An 18,335-nucleotide genomic window follows, 5' to 3' on the forward strand; every position below is an offset into this window, starting at 1 on the left:
AGTGTGTGTATGTATGCAAGTGCGTAAAGGTGTAGACAAATATGAACAGACTTAAGTATGTTGGATCTTGCTATGAACGCAGTGCATTTTTACCGTCCGTAACAGTTAAGCTAGAAGCTGAAGCTTAGAAGTAAACTGAAAAGCCCAAGCGTAGCATCGGGGCTCTCTGACCGCGTAGAAAAGTTGGGATACTTTTGCACATGATCAGCCCACTATGGGGCATATGAGTAAATGTACATATGTATGTACACTCAACGAATATTACATACATATATACATACATATGCATTTATGGGTGCTATGAGCTTAGTAGTAGCGTGTCGCTAGTATCTCCTTCATTTTGCTCACCTTCACTATTGGGGCAAGGTAGTAAGGAGAATTCGCTACAACTTGCCTAACAGTTAGCTAAAGGCGGTAGTTTAGTTTGGTTTGTTTGCACTCAGGTATATGCACATACATGCATACATCTAAATATAGATACGTACATAAATATGTCTAACTAAACATGTACAGTTGTTAGCATACAATAAGAGAATGGTTACCGTTTTGTAGAGCATGAATATATTTCTAATAAGAAATATGTGCATATGTACATGTACAATGCATATATGCACGTAAATATTAACCATAGTTGCAGCATTGCATGCACAGGTGTAAATGTTTGATCAACATATGTACATACATGAGTTTGTAAAATGTAGTACAGAAGTGCATAACATCGAGATGCACATGGTGGCTTCGTACGCGTTTCAAAGAGCATCACAGCAGCTCTGAATATATTCACGACCCTATGAAAACACACACAGAAGCTGCTTATTATTTCCTCCATTTGTGGCACATGTACGTATGTATGTATGTGCGATAGTGGAACGGTTTCAGCACGAATGAGAAAAAAAATTGCTAATCACATCAACGCTTATTAATGTTACGCCAGCAGTTCACTCCATACGCAGAAATGGCTAACTAAATTCGGTTATGACATTTGATGCGTGGGCGCCCTTATTTACAAATATACGAGTTCAACCGACTGTCTTTAGAAAGTGTTTTTATGCATCTATGGAACTTGTGTGCCGTTTTCGCCTCTGAAGAGATATCAACAACAGGATAAAACATATTATGCATAGAGGTTCCGCTCAGCGTTTATTTATATTTATATTTAAAATTACCTATCAAACGCTGAACAGTTTCTCATTTAGTTATTGTAAATTAGTTAGACTCTTTTCGTTCATCAAACCAAATCAAGTAAAAATTTCTAAGCAGAAAGTGCAAATGTTATATTTTACTGTATTCTAGTTAGCATCAAAATGAGTGATACTCTAAATATATTTCTTACGCATATTTTAAAATAGGTCACATGTTTTTTTTATAAAAACAAACCGAAGGAAACACCCATCAAACTGAAAACTTTAAAAATATCGTCCGTTCCACTACTAAATTAATTCGCAAAAAAAAAGTACCCAGAAATTGTAAAATAGCGCAAAATATTTAATTTTTCACCAACATTTATTATATTTTGTCGCCTTCAAAATAATCCCCTTCAGATGTAATACACTTATGCCAACGAATTTTCTAGTCTTCGAAACACTTTTCATAGGCACTTTTTGGTATGATTTTCAGCTCTTCAGCAAATTTTGTTTTATCTCTTCGATCGACTGAAAACGGATACCACACGAAGCCAAATCTGGAGAATAGGATGGTTGATCGATGGTATTCATTGCGTTTTCGGCTTTAAATTCGGACACAATCGTACTCTTTTAAAAAAACAATCATCCTTTGCAAATATCCTTTACTTTTTTAATATTTTCACCAGTTGAAGAGGTCGAAGATTATCCAGTACGTAGTATGTCTTCAACGATCTCTCGCCCGTCTTTGAAGACTTGGTACCACTCATAGACTTGTGTTTTTAAAACATCGTAAGCCTTTTCCAACATTCGCAACAATTCCGCTCACGAAATTTGATTGGAAATACAAAATTTGTGACAAATTCTTTGTTCGATATTTTTATCCGTTATAAAAATATTAACGGCTTACTGAGATGTACCGACTTAAGCAATTACTGTCAACAAACTGGTTGACGGATCGCGCTCATATTTGACATAGTAATCAAGGACAGTCCTACCAACCCAGCAAATTATCATATATCCGGGAATTTAATTACAATTTCCGGGTGCTTTCTTGTCACAATGTAGATCCACTTATATTTACTTGCGTACTTTGTAAACTATTGAAACAAGTGTTATGAATGTCAAACATTTGGGTAAATATACCAGAAACTTTTTACTATTAAGTTTATTTCTTCCAGAATTTCACCTAGATAAATGTTCAAATAAATAGGGCATTAAACAGGCTGTACTTTGTAATTTGCGTATAAAAAAATATATATATATATAAAAGTATACATTTGGTAAAATATGTACTTTATATTGCTTTCCATTCATTTTTTAATATTTAATCATTTTTAAAAGAACATAAGTATTTTCTACGATAAGTATTATCAAACAATGAAAAGGAGATTGGGCAAAAATTGTGCCTCCTTTGAACAAACCTATATTTCCGCAAACAGTATATACCTGTATTTATCATCTCATCAAATTTTACCCGCACTGGTTCATATAAATTGATACAAGTTTTTTCCTGGCAGGTATATTCTTTTTTATATTCGTGTGGAGTTTGATCTCCAATTAATGTATGAGAGGAGCTAAAATTTGGTGGATTTCACTAAATTGTGTCACATTGGTAATTTTCTAAACATATTTGCACCGCAATATTTTTATGTACTTTGGTTTGCATCTAAAATTTTACAAAATCCAGAATCCTTGGCAGCATGCGGTAAACGAAGAATGAAACCTGAAACGAAATCCCATACGATGGTATTGATAATACATTATTAAACAATCAGGAACAGTCTGTAAAAATGAGCGTAAACAGACCGACCACTGTAACACCAGCTAATGCAACCAAACATCGTGCTGTGGTTTTATCTAGGGTTCTTGGAAATAAAAGGACATTCAAACATTCTACTTAGTCTTTCTCAGTTTTTCTGACAACTGCTCAACCGTAAAAACAAAATAAATTTTTATGTCATATATAACCTACCAACACCTGTGTGAAAAATAATCGCAAAAAAAACTGAAACTATAGAAACCTTTCAGTTAATTCTTTTAAAAATGCAGCTGAGCGATTTCAGGTGCGTCTGTGTACTGTTCCATGATACGAATTTCTAACAAATTTACACAGATGTTTAATGACAGATGTCAGACCAAGCATGTCGGAATTATGTGCATTATTTATGCCATGCAGTCACCCTGTAAGTGTGTTTATGTGAAACAAATAATAAGCAATTAAGAAGATATAGTTCTTGCAGTAAGTTCAAATTTCTTGATTTTCCGTGTGAATTCAGTTCGATTAAATGTTTCTGGCTATTACAATTTTTTTGGCATCAGCAAAACATATAGATTATTTTACGCCCATAAAGAAATATGGGTTATATGCACTTTGCAAAAACTGCCATAAATAACGGTAAGCAAAAATCAGAAAATTACTATAGCAATACGCAAGTGCCTGAAAATGCTTTCGTTAGCATATTATTGAACATGTTGTTTTGATTTGTAGAATTACTTGTAAATGTGGTTTTTTGTTTCAATATAATTAGCAAAAAATACATTAGCTCTGCTCATTTGCAGTAGAACATCAAAAGCTTAGTAGGATTACCTTTTCCCTAAATTTTTTTTCTCATTTTTTTTATTTTCAGATCGACATACATATGTATGCATAGAATTATGACATTTGAATAGTTTTTGTTTAAATTAAGTTTTATCTAATTTATAAACTAAATCAATTAAAGCAGTCGTATACTTATTCCAGCTTAATTACTTCAATACCAAACCAATTACTGTCTACTGGCTTCACTTTTATTTATTGGACTACTGCTGCAAACACAGATTTTTACGCTAACAAACTAGCAATGTATGGTACATATGTGTGTATGTATGTGTATTTTAAGTATGTGTGTCAACTAGAAATATGCTTAAAATTTCTTTGGGTATTTCATTTTTTTCATGACTTGCGTAATACCAGCGACCATTGTCACCTCGGGCATTCTAAGCTTCGAGTCTTCCTGGAAATCGCAACGACGAGACAAATGCAACCATGCTCGTTCAGCATTCAAAGAAAGAGGTGTTTGAAGCCAAGTAATGTAGTCGATGTTTAGGACACCGCTGAGCAGCTGAAAAGAAACAATTATTTACATATATGGGGTACTACATATGTGGGAGTAACAGTGAGCACATAGGACTTGAAACAGACAGCGAAACGGTGGGATTGTTAGAGGGAGTACTTTTTATATATAATTTAATTTCAACCGCCCTCAGAACTTCATTAAATTGAAGGTCATAGAATATTTTTGTGGGCATTTTACTATTTCTCAATAAATGGATATGTTGTTTATAACTTGTCTTTAGTGACGATTACTTAATACATAACTAAACTATTTATGAAAATTGTTGATTTCCGAATAATGGGAAAGTATAAAATGCGCATAGAGCTCGTTAAATAATTACATATAAAAAGTAAAGATTACTAAAAACCATAAGATATTAATATCCTTCAAACACCCAGGCTATTATTATTTATTATATTTATTTCTTCATTTCTGTTTCTTACCTGGTCAAACGTATGACTTCCAACAAAAAACATTGTTGACAATATCGAATCCTTTGGTTCATTGATCCTTTGTCCCGGATTTGGCCCACTAACAGGAACACCTGAACCCAATTGTTCCTCTAACCAATCTGCATTATTCTTCAAATATCTATAACTTGTCTTTAGTGCGAATCAATGAAAATATGAAGTGTTATAAGCACTTATTAAATCTCTCATTAGATTTAAGATTACCTTTAAAGCTTGCCTTCCAATATTACTTGTAAGTACATCACTAACCAATATGTCTGCTATATAATCTGCTATTCCCACATCTAGCTCGGAGGCATAATTTATCGGTGGACTTTGTGTTAATCGTTCGGTGTTTGTGTTATTTAAATCATCAATCTTCACCGTACTTAATGTGCTCACCCAACTGCGGGCTCCACCGTTAGATTCAAAATGAGAATTTGTTTCGACAGCTATGGAGTCTCGTGCTTGCTTTAAGAATAAATCGATTTGATCGGTGTGTTTGTCGTCTTCGTCTATACAGCATATAGCTTCGGAAATGGAATAGCAGGTTGATGCCTTCTCCATTTTGTTTTCTATAATAAATATTATTTAACTTTTATCAACAAATTATTTATTTAGAGAGCATTATTAGAGAGTAAAGCAAGTGAAAAAATTAGATATTTATGTCTCTAGTTATATTGGAACGAAATAAAAGCCCCCAAAAGTATTCTTGTTTACACACAACCAATAAAAACTTTAAATTATTACTTACCCTTTTCATAAAATTTAGCTTTTCGAATAAGGTCTGTGTATAAAGCTGCAAAAACTACTTGCATGAGTACCGAATCGCCTTTATAATAAACAAAAAAGGATATATAATTATTATTTAAAGAGGGTCAGAGCTTATACTCTGCTTTTCGCTGCAAATACAAATTGACTACATGATACTCCCTGAAGTACCCTATATATCACACATATAATATATAATTGGAATTAATATTGGCGAGCATTTACGGCGTTCGCAGAATATACATACCAAGAGGACGAGTTGAAACTGGTATGATGTCTTGCAATAAAATTGTTACTTTGTAAAGGCTCTCTGGTATACAATCCCACATCTCGGAAACACATGTTAAAGCTAATGACATTGCCTGGTACATACTAGCTCCCGCTTCGACAGCATTAACTAACATGTCAACAACACAATTCAGAAGCGGATATACAAAATGCATGATTGCTTCCAGCCAAGGTGGTCGCTTTTGATTCCAAACCTGAGTTTATGAATTTATCAATATGAAATCAAATATTTCTCGAAAAAATTTTGATACCTGGCGCTTGTCAAGACAGTCACTCCAACCAGCAGAACTCTCTTCTAGGGTTTTAATGAGGCACGATTTAATATCGACAGCTTTTCCTACCGCCACCAGCAGATAAGTTAGGGATAAAACTATTTGGTAGTTAGACTGGCCGACAGGGTCTGCATCCAGAAGTCATGTTTAAATAATAAATACTAATTATGTTAAAGAATTTCACTCTAACTAATTCATATGAAAACATCTTTGTCTTGTGTATATTTGTACCAGTAAGTATTATGTATACCAGTACCAGTAAATATATAAAATAGTGTGAGCCATTACTTCTTTCATGCTGAACCTTAGAAGAATATTCAAATAAATGTTATAATAATCTTAGAAATTCGGTGGGGTTTTGCTTAAACCACGTCGCCGTCGCATTACGTAATATTTGGACCCACATTGTATTATTCATGACCTTACCTGCTTGATTTCTAATTTGATCCGACAAATCTAAACATTCACCCCGACATAGAAATGCCTCGCATTTTTTCTGTTCACCAACGTCGCTGAGAAATGAGCTGTTCTCGTTATTGAAATTCTCCGGTGATGGCAAATGTGAGAAAATATGACGAAGAATTATACCGGTCACCTGTGCGTTGCGCATTAAAAGCACCTTAATTGTAAAAAGAAAACTATGATTAACAAACTGCAAAATAATTAAAATATGTTTGGTCACAAAAACAACTTTCGCTACTTTTCTCATCGAAAATATTATAAATTTATTTACCTTCAATAAGTAGGCCCAATCCGCTTCGGGAAACGCCAAAAGTACCTTCAATTCCAACGATATTGCAATTCTCGCGCTGAGATCACCGAACTCAGTTACCCACTGAAAAGTCTTATCCGTAGAAAACAGACGTGGTGATGCAAATAAGATCCAAGCACATGGTAATCCTTGTCTGGATGAAAACATTTCCATGTTTTCAATATTCTTACGACAAAGCTGAAATGCAACAAAATTGTTGACTGCACAAATTGCTATATTCTACTATTTAAGGCGACACGTGGAACTATTTTTGATACTTAATTTTACATGCCAGATTTTAAAATAAAAACACACTAAACTTATGGGCATGCGCCGGACTATTGCAGTTGCTAATTTATGATATCGGACTCACTAGCTAATATTCACTAACATTCCTCTCTTATACCGATACAAATCATTTCAGATTTTTCGTATATATTAAGAATTCTATTATTGAAATACAACCATTGGTTTGAATAAATATGTTGAAGTCAGCTTAAAATATATCATCGAATAATAATTCGTTTGCTCCCCCAATCTACGCAAAGGCAAGACTGTGGGATATCTGACCCAATAAAAAGCCATATCCTATGTTAATATAAATTCAGTGGCTAGTAAGCATGCATATGTACATGGAAGTAGTAACTAACCTTTGACAACACTCCTAACGGCGCACCACGTAACAAAAGGCAGTAAAACAACTCTCGACACTTAGCGTGTACATCGCGGATTATAGCATTTTGAGTAGGAAGCTGTAGACCTGTTTACGAGATCCATAAAATACACACGTATTATATGTACAGAAATGATGTTTAATAGCAAAATTTCCATTTCCTACATTCACTCACCTATATAGGCTTCACCACTTTCACAGATGAAAGGCAACAATTCTGCCACGCAAAACAACATATTAGAGATATCTGCCAAGTGTAACTGAGCTCTTTCGACACTAGTTAAAATTAATGAATAACGTGCTGTAAGAACACCCAGAGTTTCATTTAAAATACCCGCAAAAATACGTTGGGCCATTTTTGGTGGTACTGAATTCCACAGGTCGTCCTTAATGCCCTGAATGTAGTGCCACCACATTTGTATGGTGTACGAACCGCGCTCTGATTCAAAAAACGGTTGACTATTTTCCCAATTCAGACAATCTGCATCTTGTATGATGTACAACAACAGCAGTCTGCAATGTAAATCTAATAGCCTTTCCGCTAGCGCTTCAGCCATTTGTAAGTATTGCTTGTAGGACAATCTTAATGCGCCGCCCTTTTCATTGCCCTTTGGGCGATAGACTTTTACATTAGCTGCTTGCATGTAAATATTTAAACAATTTTTTATGAGCGCCGCCGCACCAATTGTTGCAGTCAGCACAGATAGGTCGGCATGATCTAAGGACTCCTGCGATAGTATATGTAGATGCTCCAAAAGCATATCAGCCGACCGCGTTACGAGATTTACGAATTTTTCCGGATCTGATGTTTTCACAATAACAGCTGTCTAAACGTGACACGTACGTAAGTTAGTGCTTTTTTAGTTATATTTCCACCATACTCCTTACCGGATCATGTGACAACAGATCCCATTCTGCATGCAATAATCCAGAATGCTTTTGATAGGAAGCATAATATTCATCTTCCCACCTTTGTAACCGAAATGATAACCAAAATTTGTTCGCAATTAATAAAAAAATTAAGTTCGCGACATACTACTCACCATAGAACAATTTTAATCGCGGCAAAGGAGGCGTAACGTGGAAAATCTAATTTACCTCCTACCACACCAAGGCAAATGCGCTCCTGCAGAACTCTTTGATGTGTCTTCTCACAGGTTTTTGGTAGGTATGTAGATAAATAAAAAATTCAAAAATTGCATAATATCATCATAAAGCAAAAGCATTTACAAAAAACGATTGCTTTTTTTATTTTGCTTACCTGGTAAAACTGTAGATCTCGCTGCAACAATACTGGGACCCTGTCCATTAAATTTCCTTCTTCCATAACCTCCATCTTTAAGCCTTTTTAAATTGTTTGTTTTTTATTTAATTAATAAGCCAATTCAAAACTGAGCTGAAGAACAGCGCTGAAAGAGAACGAATTATTTATCGACTAAATAGATCGAAAGTGTCCATGGAAACTCCTCAAAATGGAAAAGTGATTTAAATTTGTAAGCCGACGAGCTGAACAAAACAAAAACAAGAAAAAAGGTTGGGTGCAACCGAACATTTTATACTCTTGCAACTTACTTGAATCATATCGACTAAAATCAGCCGGATGTTCGAAAATCCTGATATTAGTTATATAGAGACTAGGTCAAGTTTTCACTCAAATTTATCTATTTTAGGCACAAAGATACACTGTTATGAATAAAACACGCTCTCTTATTTTAATTGGGATAACTCACATATTGGCCTATATTTGCGTTACAAAGTCACTCCGATTTTCGAAAATTTTTATATTAAGTATATAGGGGCTAAGGGAAGTATTGGTCCGATCCAACCTATTTTGGACATACCATTATAAGAAAAGAATTATCCCTTAATTTTAGTTACATATATGTATATCACACATTGACCTACATCTTCTGTATTCTGTATCTTGGGGCTTGACCGATTTTCGTTGTATTTGATTAATATTTGGTCATAAGATGGCACACACTAAAGTCATTATTTGTGCAAAGTTTTATCTTGTTATATTAATTGCATTTTGATTTGCATACTGGAAACTGAACGAATTAAGTGGAATTGAAAATTGTGCTATATAGGAAGTAGGCGTGGTTTTTATCTTCTCATGCCATCTCGATGGTAAAATTTAATGTCTCTGGCGTATTTAGTTACTCGTATTAATTTATTGAGCTTTTAGTGGTTTTGATCAGTACCGTTATATGGGGAGTGAGCGAGGTTATCATCCGATTTCATCTACTTTCACACTCTCGATAGGAGTTCTTATAATATTTGTGCTAGGTAAATTTGATTGTTGTAGTTTCAGGTGTTTTCGGGATATGTACATTAAACTTACATATTAGAAAGCGGGCCACGCTCACTTTTTCAGAAATTTTTTCACACAGACGGCACTTACAACTGCGTCCTCTGTGCCAAAATACAGCTTTATATCTTAATTTAGTATTTAGTTATGGCACTTTTTGGGTTTTCGGTTAATGGCGTTTTGTGGGTGTGGCAGTAGTCCGATTACGCTTATCTAAGGAACTCGAACTTTATTTTTTGTACTAAGAAACCTGTGTATCAAATTTCATTAGGATATCTCCATTTTTGCTGAAGTTACAGCTTCCGAGGACGAACGGATATACAGACAGACAGTCACCTGGATTTCACCTTCTCTCGTCATCCTGATCATTTTTATATACAAAACTCTAAAACTATCGTTGAACAAAACTTATACTCTGTAGAACATGTTACTAGAAAGAGTATAAAAACGATAATTTCAACTAATCGGAGATTGTAGCAATGCCTTTGATAATAATCTTTGCCAAATTTAGCAAAGATTTTTGTGAAGATATTTTGTCAAAGAAAAAAGTTTACTATAGAAGGACTTGAGATTGACAGGAATTTCTAAATCCTCCCAGCTCGTCACGCTGATGATTTATATTTACAGTATAATTTAGGGTTAGGAGCTTCACATCCAATTATTTCGTATACTTTTTTATTTCTTTTACAATATAAATATAATAAAACATTAAAAATCCCACCATTTATACAATTGATCTCTACGAAATCTACACATTTTCTACACAAAAACACATACCTACACATTTATGGTATAACAATAAAAAGTATTTCATTTTTTCGTATAAGTACGTATCGTTTATTCTACATTGAAAACCACACCTTGTGCACATGCTAATTTACCGGAATGATTCAGTGTTATTGTCGAACGTTTGCAGTATTGTTTCCATGCATCGGAACCGGATTCTCTACCTCCACCGGTGTGTTTTTCGCCACCAAAAGCACCGCCTATTTCCGCTCCATTAGTTGTAGTATTTATATTTACTATACCACAATCAGAGCCTTGTGCGCCAATCCATTTAAAAGCATTCGATATGTTCTCCGTAAATATCGCTGAAGACAGACCTTGATCTACTTCGTTATTCCATTCGATAGCCTCTTCAATAGATTTAGCTTTCAGAATGTAAACAATTGGAGCAAAAGTTTCACGATGCACCACTGGCGAATCATGTGGCAAATCAATTATTATAGTCGGTTCCACATAGAAACCTTCAGACTCTATCACTTTTCCGCCAAATGCAACTTTTCCGCCGAGTTTGACAGCTTCGGCAACGGCGGCTTTATAATGTTCAATATTTTGTTGAGAATGCACTGGACCAACCAGTGTATTGGGATCTAATTGATGACCGACCTTTGGAAGAACCTGCAACATATTTATATGTAAATCTACGTATAGCAACAACGGCATATAAATAAATATACCAAAGACTGGATTTTTTTATATAATTTTCACAGTCTTTAGCCATTTTAAGAGGTCGAAAATAGTACAAAGCGTACCTGTTTGTATTTGACTACCAATTCCTTAACCAGGCGGTCATATAGTTTCTCATGTACGATTATACGACGTGTTGTGGTGCAACGCTGGCCGGAAGTGCCAATGCAACCGAAGAGTGCAGCTTCTAATACCATGTTGAAGTTAGCATCCTGGTCTACAATCAAAGCATTATTACCACCCAATTCCAGTATAACTTTGCCAAAACGTTTTTGGACCTCCACTCCGACGTTGCGTCCAGTTTCGCAACTGCCAGTAAACGACACAAGTTTCACTCTAGAATCGTTAACAAGTTTCTGACCCACATCGGCGCCTCCTTGGCAAAGCACTGCAATGGGTGGTAAATTATTACGTTTCAAAACTTCTGAAAAGATTTTCATGGTCGCCACTGAGACTAGAGACGTAGTAGGGGCCCCCTTCCAAAGAACGCTATTTCCTGTTGTCTGTACAAAAAACAAAGAATACCATAGTAAATAGCTCAATTGATACTTATGAATATAAAGAATTTACCAATGCGATTGCAGCATTCCAACCAAAGACGGCATTCGGAAAATTGTATGCCGATATAATGCCCACTAAGCCTAGAGGACGCCAAGCTTCTAAAATTGTATGCTCCGGCCGTTCAGAATTGATTACCTGTCCTGAGTAAATTCGCGAAAGCCCTGCTGCATAATCACAAATATCAATAAACTCTTGAACTTCACCCTGTCCTTCGCTAAATATTTTTCCAACTTCTAAGCTGACAAGCTTTCCCAAAGGCTCTTTATATTTGCGCATTTCTTCGCCGATTTGACGTATAATATCGCCACGTACAGGTGCTGGCACCTGACACCATTGCTGGTATGCATTCACTCCAACTTTTATCGCCTCATTCATTTCTTCAGATGTTCCCACACGTACGTTAGCGATCTTGCGCCCGGTTCCTGGGTCTATAGATGTTAATACCTCCCCAGAACCTTTCCACGATCCATTATATACACCACAGTTTTCGCGTTCTATACCAATATCCTTGAGGAAAGCATACTCAGGTGAATCAATTAGATAGTCATTCTTAGATTCTAATGAAGAGCTTTTGTGAAAGAAGCATGAGTGCACCACCAGTGCCGTCTGATTGCGCTTCAGCAAGATTGATCGGTTCAAATGCCTTACCAGTGACATCCTAAAAATATACAAATAAGTCATATTTTAATTAATAAAATTTTTATATTTACACTGATCGATTGTTATCCACGATATAAATTAAAAAATCCGAAATAAAAAAACATATTGCAAGGAATATATACATAATTTATCTGGATCAATACAGATGTAATAATACCTAGGGGTCTTAGTGTTATTTATTCGTCAATCCAGTCAATATATTTATCAATTATCTGTACTCTCCAAGTGTTCCTTACATTAAAGGATATTTATGTATGCATAAAGCACTAAATTTCTTGTTGGGGTTTTACCGGCATTATACACACATAATTCGAAGGAACAAAGTTTTAAATTGTTTGTTTGAATTTCCATATACAACTTTAATACTGCCATTTCATTCTTATCAATAATCCACAATCTAGCTGAAATACTTGTACATGGCATAAATAAATTAATATATGTATGTATGTATGTATGGGTGAGCAAAATCTTTATCGTTTCTGAATGCTGCGGTTATCTTGTTATTCTGAGCTGATTTATGAAGCAAAAACTTACGTACACACGCATCTATTGTCATAATCTCAAGTGTTTATTATATAAAAAGTACACACGTACATAAATCAGGCATTTTAGTTTATAATTTAGATAGTTGCTTTTCTAAACCAATTTGGTATTTCTAGTACTATACTTTGTTGGAGTGAACTGCAATTTCACTTGTTGTCATTAAAGTCGATCTTAGCATGTCAATCAATCCTTTTGTATATGCAAATTATATCAGATCAAGCAACTGCATATGTATGTATGTACTATATCAATATGTGTTTGTATGTATTTACAATCAACGATTAAGACATCAAGTTTATTGCTATAAACATTTTTTTATGATTATCTTCAAAATAACAATAATTAATTAAGTAGGTACCTAAGATTGTGCCATTTAGTGAAATATATCTGGGTAAAAAGGCAAAATCAATGTTTTGATAACAAGTTTAGAAAATGAATTGTTCTTAATTTATTTGCCCCACTAAATATGTATGTAGTATATTCATATATAAATACAGACATTTAGATGTTTATCCAAAGAAACCTTTTACAAAACATGCTTATGAACTTTTTAACTAACACACATACACATAGACATATGTATATTTAAATTGAGCATTTCTCTACTTACATGTAAAAGATTTTTTATACGAAATTTTAAATATTTTTTTTTATAAATTAACACAGGACTGTCTTAGCTTGCGTTTACTTCCGAACTGAGTGCTTTATACTGTACTCATAGTTGAGAGATGTATACGGAATGGACCTCCTGCACTGATAAGCAAACTTCAGCTGTCGTTATCTCTGACTGATAACAATATATTATTATTTAGTGGCTTATGGTGTAATCCCAAAGTAATGACTGACTGGTCTACTTTTCACTAGTAAAACTTTTAAGCTCTCATTGTGGCATTCGAAGTTTGAAGTCACATTTCATGAATATGCGTCTTTCACCGGAAACTGACAAATTTCCGATTATAACAACTTTTGTTATGGAAGGAAGCTGAGTATTAGCAAATTTTCAAATCGGAAAGCAAATATTCCGTATTTCTCATTTTAATCTATAAATTGTATAGCATTTTATAAAATATCTCTTTGAAAAAGGAAGTATTTCTATCAGGTGATTTCAGCAGTGAAATATTATCAAAAAAACCATATGATTTATAACAAATGACTTCATTATCACATATCAATCAGCAACAGAAAGAATACCACAACATAATTGTTATCGATTATTAAAATCGTTTTATTTATCGATATTTCACCACCACCACCTAGTGTACTTTGTATCAACTAATCGTCTACAGCTTGTTTGCAACCTGTTGGCACTTTCTAAATTTAGTAATTTTATTAATTTTGAATGAGAAGTTTGTAAAATGGCTAACACTGGAGACGTTTATATTGTATCCGCTGCGCGTACAGCAATTGGTAATTTCATATTCGATAGAGTCCTCCTCTATATGTGTTAATTCGGATCTAAAAATTATAGGAAGCTTCAATGGATCACTTTCTAAATTGAAAGCATCGGAACTGGGTAGTGTAGTTATTAAAGAAGTGCTAAAGAGAGCTAATGTTAACGGTGGTGATGTGGACGAAGTCGTCATTGGGCAAGTGAGCAATATTTGAAATTAAAAATTTCATGTCACTTTAATGAACATATTTTCTAGAGTCTTACCGCTGGACAGGGTCAAAATCCCTCACGACAGGCTACCCTACAAGCAGGACTTCCTATAAATGTCCCTGTTTATAATATTAATATGCTTTGTGGTTCAGGATTAAAGTGCGTACAAAAAGTATAATTCGTATATGTATGTCATTTTATAGTATGCTTTTATTTTCAGAACTGTTGCCTTGGGTTTCCAATCTATACGATGTGGCGATTCTAAGATTTCTATTTGTGGAGGCCAAGAGAGTATGTCTTTGGCCCCACACGTTATCCATTTACGAAATGGTATCAAAATGGGTCCTGGAACAATGTTGGATACAATGACTCACGATGGCCTCACTGATGCTATGCATAACATACATATGGGTGTCACTGCCGAAAACCTGGTAAAGCAATACAATATTACTCGTGACGAACAAGATGAATTTGCGGTTCACTCGCAAAACCTGGCTGAGAACGCGCAAAAAAATGGCTTCTTCGAAAAGGAAATTGTCCCAGTCGAATTGAAAACTCGTGCGGGTACTCAAATTTTTGAAAAGGATGAGTACATTAAACCAGGCACAACAATTGAAGCTCTCAAAAAACTGAAACCATGTTTTATTGAGGTAGGGAAGATATTATAAAAAAAAGTGTTAATTAAAGTTTCCATTTTGTTCAAACATATGTTTGTGTAGAATGGAACTGTAACAGCTGGAAACGCTTCAGGTATTAATGACGCGGCTGCAGCGGTATTATTAATGTCAGGGGAAGAGGTGACAAAGAGATCCATTAAACCAATGGCGAAAATTGTGGCTTGGGCACAGACTGGTGTAGATCCTAAAATCATGGGAATTGGACCCGTGACTGCTGTTGAAGCGGTTGTAAGTAAATTTTAACGCATTAGGCTTATACTGGCATTGAATTCAATTTCATTCTAAAGTTGCAAAAGGCTGGTTGGACAAAGGAAGAAGTGGATCTATTTGAATTAAATGAAGCATTCGCAGGTCAATCTATTGCAGTATTAAAGGAGCTAAAAATCAACGCCGATAAGGTGAATGTTAATGGCGGTGCCATTGCTTTAGGTCACCCTATCGGTGCATCGGGATGCAGAATTCTAGTTACATTGTTATATGCGCTTGAAAGGTTGAATGTCAAAAAAGGCGTCGCATCATTATGCATTGGAGGCGGGATGGGTATCGCCATGGCTATTGAACGTGTTTAAAAACGAGAATAATTATTATTTATATTGATATGATAATGAGACATATGTGTATGTAAATTATTTGTTATAACGAAAGTCAATTGTTATTAGAACTAGAAATGCAAATATATGTATATATGAAGCTTGCATAACTATTTTAGAATTCATTCAGTAAGCATACAGATTTTGGTCAGAGGAGAGTAATTTACGTAATGTTACCTTTAAACCTGTGTACTTTGAATTAAAAACAACAAGAAAGTTTGTGGTGAGCTTTTCTTATAAAACTTGTGGTGTTGTATACATATATAAAGTACACATGAATATAAAACTATATATAGTATCTGTAACTAGATTGATATTGTTCAGAGTCTATCACCAACGCTATTTGATTACATGTTCCACCGTTGCCTATTTTACGCTCCGAGTATACGTCGGTTGAATTATAAATAATATTTGCCGAATGAAAACCCATTAACGAGTATAAGTAACAAAATTCTAAAATCGCAAGCGCCTGTCTACTGTTTAACATATCTATACAAAATATAGTAGAATATATAGTTATGTATATATTTTATTCATTGTACTTAGTCATATATACATACATACGTTTACATTATGAGAACCAATGTAATATAAGTAATTCAATAATAAATGCATTTTGAGCTTATTTATGTAGTTGGAATAAATTAATGTGTCTTTTAAATATAGTTTTAACCAACAAACGTACGGTCACCAACATAAAAGCTTCAATTCTTTGGTACGCTTTCAAAAACTTCAATGGACCGCAACATTAATTCCATGGCTACTTTTCCAGATAATACACCATTCCATTCCATATAATTCCACACAGATGCCATGAAAATGCAAAATAATAAACCACCTGATATGAAGAGTTTCAATATTATGCACAATGTTCTAAATCCTAATGGAGATGGATATTCCAAGAAAACTACTAAAATAAACGCAAGAATAAGAGCGACACTGTAGTAAAATATGCGATCTATATTCAGTTGATCTAGTGATGTTTCGCATAACGATATTGATTCATGCAAAACAGCTACACGTCTCGATATAAGACATCCGTCAGCTTTAAGCGCCGCTTCTTCGCTAATGTGATGCTCTTTATTTATAGAAGTAACAATACATGCTCCTTCTCCAATATTATGATCAGCATCTCTTAAATGCAACTTTGCTAATACAGCTTCGTGGTCGGAATAGCTGAAATTTTGGCCAGGTACAGGTTCGGTCAACGGCAGTCCATAGTCAATAATAGAAAGAGCAATATTTTCAGGGCTTCTTGCGAATATATGATCGATATGAACTCCAGGTGACATATTGTTAATAGTATTAGAAGCAGTATACGAATTTTTTTGATATTCATTTGTTACAATATTTTTAGAATTGCAACAATCTTTCATTTTTGATGTATACAAGAGAACCCTAAAAGTAATAAAAAGCAATATATTAGCGATTAGTATTTTGAATAAAAAATTTACATTTAAAATTAGTAAGTAAATACATATATGTATATATTTATGACTTTTTGAAAATATTGTATTGTAAATTTAGTAATAAAATTTGGATATTAATTACTTGTATGTCAAATCATGAGGTTGAGCATTTAAGTCTCCAGCAAGAACTTGTAGAACAGAGTCACCTCTTGTTGCACGAATAAACTGTGCTGTATCAAAAGCCTGAATTACCCGATGAGTTTTGTAATCATCATTGTTGTTATTATATTCCGCATGAAGCTAAAATTATTAATATAATAACACATTTAATATATATACGTATATAGATTACTAGACTATATATGATATTTACATGAGTATTGTACAGATGTACCACATGCTTATCCACGAGGATTCTACATAAACCAACTCCTTTGCCCCCAAACCAATCAGCATGCTGAATACGGTGAAAATAACCATTAACACTCCAAGGATGAAAGAAAGAGCTTAAAATAGGATATTTAGACAATACCAGGAGGCCTGAACCTATAACACCACTGAAAATAACACAGAAATTTGCTTTAAAATTATGAACAACTCCTTAATATACACCATGAATTTTTACCTGTAGAAATAGTGAGCGTAAGGTAATACTGACTCGGTAGCGTTTTTCAGTGTTTCGCAGTCTTTACGAGACCAAACTTCTTGCAGAGAAACTATATCATATTTGCCTGAACTAAGCTCTAAGCCTATTGCAGCTATCCGTGCCTCACGGTCCTTTGAAATAAAAGGAAAAGGAATTCCCCTGGAATATTATAAAACAGATATTAAAATTTCCCTGGTGTTGACATGATTGTACTGCGACAAAAATACATACCAAACATTTAGTGTCAAAATACTTAAATTTAGCAACATATTTATATAAAAAAATATACATATAGATATGTAACAAATATATTTATGTATGTTTATGATAGTGATAGTGATAACAGTATCGGAATAGTCGGAACACAATAGTCGAAAAGTAAAATTTTGTGTTGATCGACGATGTCATCAAGAATTTATCAGCTCTAGTCTGTACTATTTTTTAT

General features: G+C 34.3%; 4 protein-coding genes across 5 annotated transcripts; 1 reads left to right on the top strand and 3 right to left on the bottom strand.

The window, feature by feature from the left end:
* Positions 1-3,426: 3,426 nt before the first annotated feature.
* LOC105232623 (uncharacterized) lies at positions 3,427-10,148 on the bottom strand. 2 transcript variants are annotated; one of them, XM_011214373.4, is made up of 13 exons: positions 8,685-10,148; positions 8,467-8,570; positions 8,312-8,393; positions 7,599-8,250; positions 7,401-7,510; positions 6,733-6,948; positions 6,426-6,618; positions 5,979-6,127; positions 5,687-5,921; positions 5,423-5,500; positions 4,894-5,243; positions 4,663-4,821; positions 3,427-4,225 (listed from the first exon to the last, which is right to left on the bottom strand). In XM_011214373.4, exons 1-13 carry the CDS (start codon positions 8,757-8,759, stop codon positions 4,028-4,030), a joined length of 2,601 nt encoding a protein of 866 aa, XP_011212675.1. In that variant the 5' UTR covers positions 8,760-10,148; the 3' UTR covers positions 3,427-4,027. The 2 variants fall into 2 exon arrangements, with proteins under 2 accessions (XP_011212675.1, XP_029408893.1); XM_029553033.2 differs by lacking the exons at positions 8,467-8,570; positions 8,685-10,148 and having other exon boundaries at positions 7,599-8,246.
* Positions 10,149-10,542: 394 nt separating this feature from the next.
* On the bottom strand, positions 10,543-13,732 carry LOC105232622 (putative aldehyde dehydrogenase family 7 member A1 homolog). Its single transcript, XM_011214372.4, has 4 exons — positions 13,579-13,732; positions 11,775-12,423; positions 11,270-11,707; positions 10,543-11,135 (listed from the first exon to the last, which is right to left on the bottom strand). Coding segments are annotated over exons 1-4 (1,653 nt in total). The 5' UTR covers positions 13,581-13,732; the 3' UTR covers positions 10,543-10,571.
* A 191-nt stretch (positions 13,733-13,923) lies between these two features.
* Positions 13,924-15,945, top strand: LOC105232621 (acetyl-CoA acetyltransferase, cytosolic). The gene is made up of 6 exons (XM_011214371.4): positions 13,924-14,375; positions 14,437-14,558; positions 14,615-14,727; positions 14,789-15,218; positions 15,288-15,473; positions 15,533-15,945. The coding sequence occupies exons 1-6, from the start codon at positions 14,324-14,326 to the stop codon at positions 15,812-15,814; spliced, it is 1,185 nt and encodes a 394-aa protein (XP_011212673.2). The 5' UTR covers positions 13,924-14,323; the 3' UTR covers positions 15,815-15,945.
* Positions 15,946-16,346: 401 nt separating this feature from the next.
* LOC105232620 (putative neutral sphingomyelinase) lies at positions 16,347-18,270 on the bottom strand. The gene is made up of 5 exons (XM_011214369.4): positions 18,122-18,270; positions 17,870-18,049; positions 17,618-17,801; positions 17,387-17,544; positions 16,347-17,233 (listed from the first exon to the last, which is right to left on the bottom strand). The coding sequence occupies exons 1-5, from the start codon at positions 18,157-18,159 to the stop codon at positions 16,540-16,542; spliced, it is 1,254 nt and encodes a 417-aa protein (XP_011212671.1). The 5' UTR covers positions 18,160-18,270; the 3' UTR covers positions 16,347-16,539.
* Between the last annotated feature and the right edge of the window lie 65 nt (positions 18,271-18,335).

This window comes from Bactrocera dorsalis, chromosome 5 (assembly GCF_023373825.1).
Source record: "Bactrocera dorsalis isolate Fly_Bdor chromosome 5, ASM2337382v1, whole genome shotgun sequence".
Lineage (NCBI taxonomy): Eukaryota > Metazoa > Arthropoda > Insecta > Diptera > Tephritidae > Bactrocera > Bactrocera dorsalis.

What these genes read in the sequence shown, in the direction of transcription:
- LOC105232623 (XM_011214373.4), bottom strand. Translation starts at nt 8,759, where the DNA reads ATGGAGGTTATGGAAGAAGGAAATTTAATGGACAGGGTCCCAGTATTG. An exon ending in CGTTAGGAGTGTTGTCAAAG is followed by an intron (nt 6,949 to 7,400) that starts GTTAGTTACTAC and finishes GTTGCATTTCAG; the next exon opens with CTTTGTCGTAAGAATATTGA. An exon ending in ACTGTCTTGACAAGCGCCAG is followed by an intron (nt 5,922 to 5,978) that starts GTATCAAAATTT and finishes TCATAAACTCAG; the next exon opens with GTTTGGAATCAAAAGCGACC.
- LOC105232622 (XM_011214372.4), bottom strand. An exon ending in GGAATGCTGCAATCGCATTG is followed by an intron (nt 11,708 to 11,774) that starts GTAAATTCTTTA and finishes TTTTTTGTACAG; the next exon opens with ACAACAGGAAATAGCGTTCT. An exon ending in TGGTAGTCAAATACAAACAG is followed by an intron (nt 11,136 to 11,269) that starts GTACGCTTTGTA and finishes AATATGTTGCAG; the next exon opens with GTTCTTCCAAAGGTCGGTCA.
- LOC105232621 (XM_011214371.4), top strand. Translation starts at nt 14,324, where the DNA reads ATGGCTAACACTGGAGACGTTTATATTGTATCCGCTGCGCGTACAGCA. An exon ending in CGCTGCGCGTACAGCAATTG is followed by an intron (nt 14,376 to 14,436) that starts GTAATTTCATAT and finishes TAAAAATTATAG; the next exon opens with GAAGCTTCAATGGATCACTT. An exon ending in CTTTGTGGTTCAGGATTAAA is followed by an intron (nt 14,728 to 14,788) that starts GTGCGTACAAAA and finishes TTTTATTTTCAG; the next exon opens with AACTGTTGCCTTGGGTTTCC.
- LOC105232620 (XM_011214369.4), bottom strand. Translation starts at nt 18,159, where the DNA reads ATGTTGCTAAATTTAAGTATTTTGACACTAAATGTTTG. An exon ending in ATTTTGACACTAAATGTTTG is followed by an intron (nt 18,050 to 18,121) that starts GTATGTATTTTT and finishes ATAATATTCCAG; the next exon opens with GGGAATTCCTTTTCCTTTTA. An exon ending in TACGCTCACTATTTCTACAG is followed by an intron (nt 17,802 to 17,869) that starts GTAAAAATTCAT and finishes TGTTATTTTCAG; the next exon opens with TGGTGTTATAGGTTCAGGCC.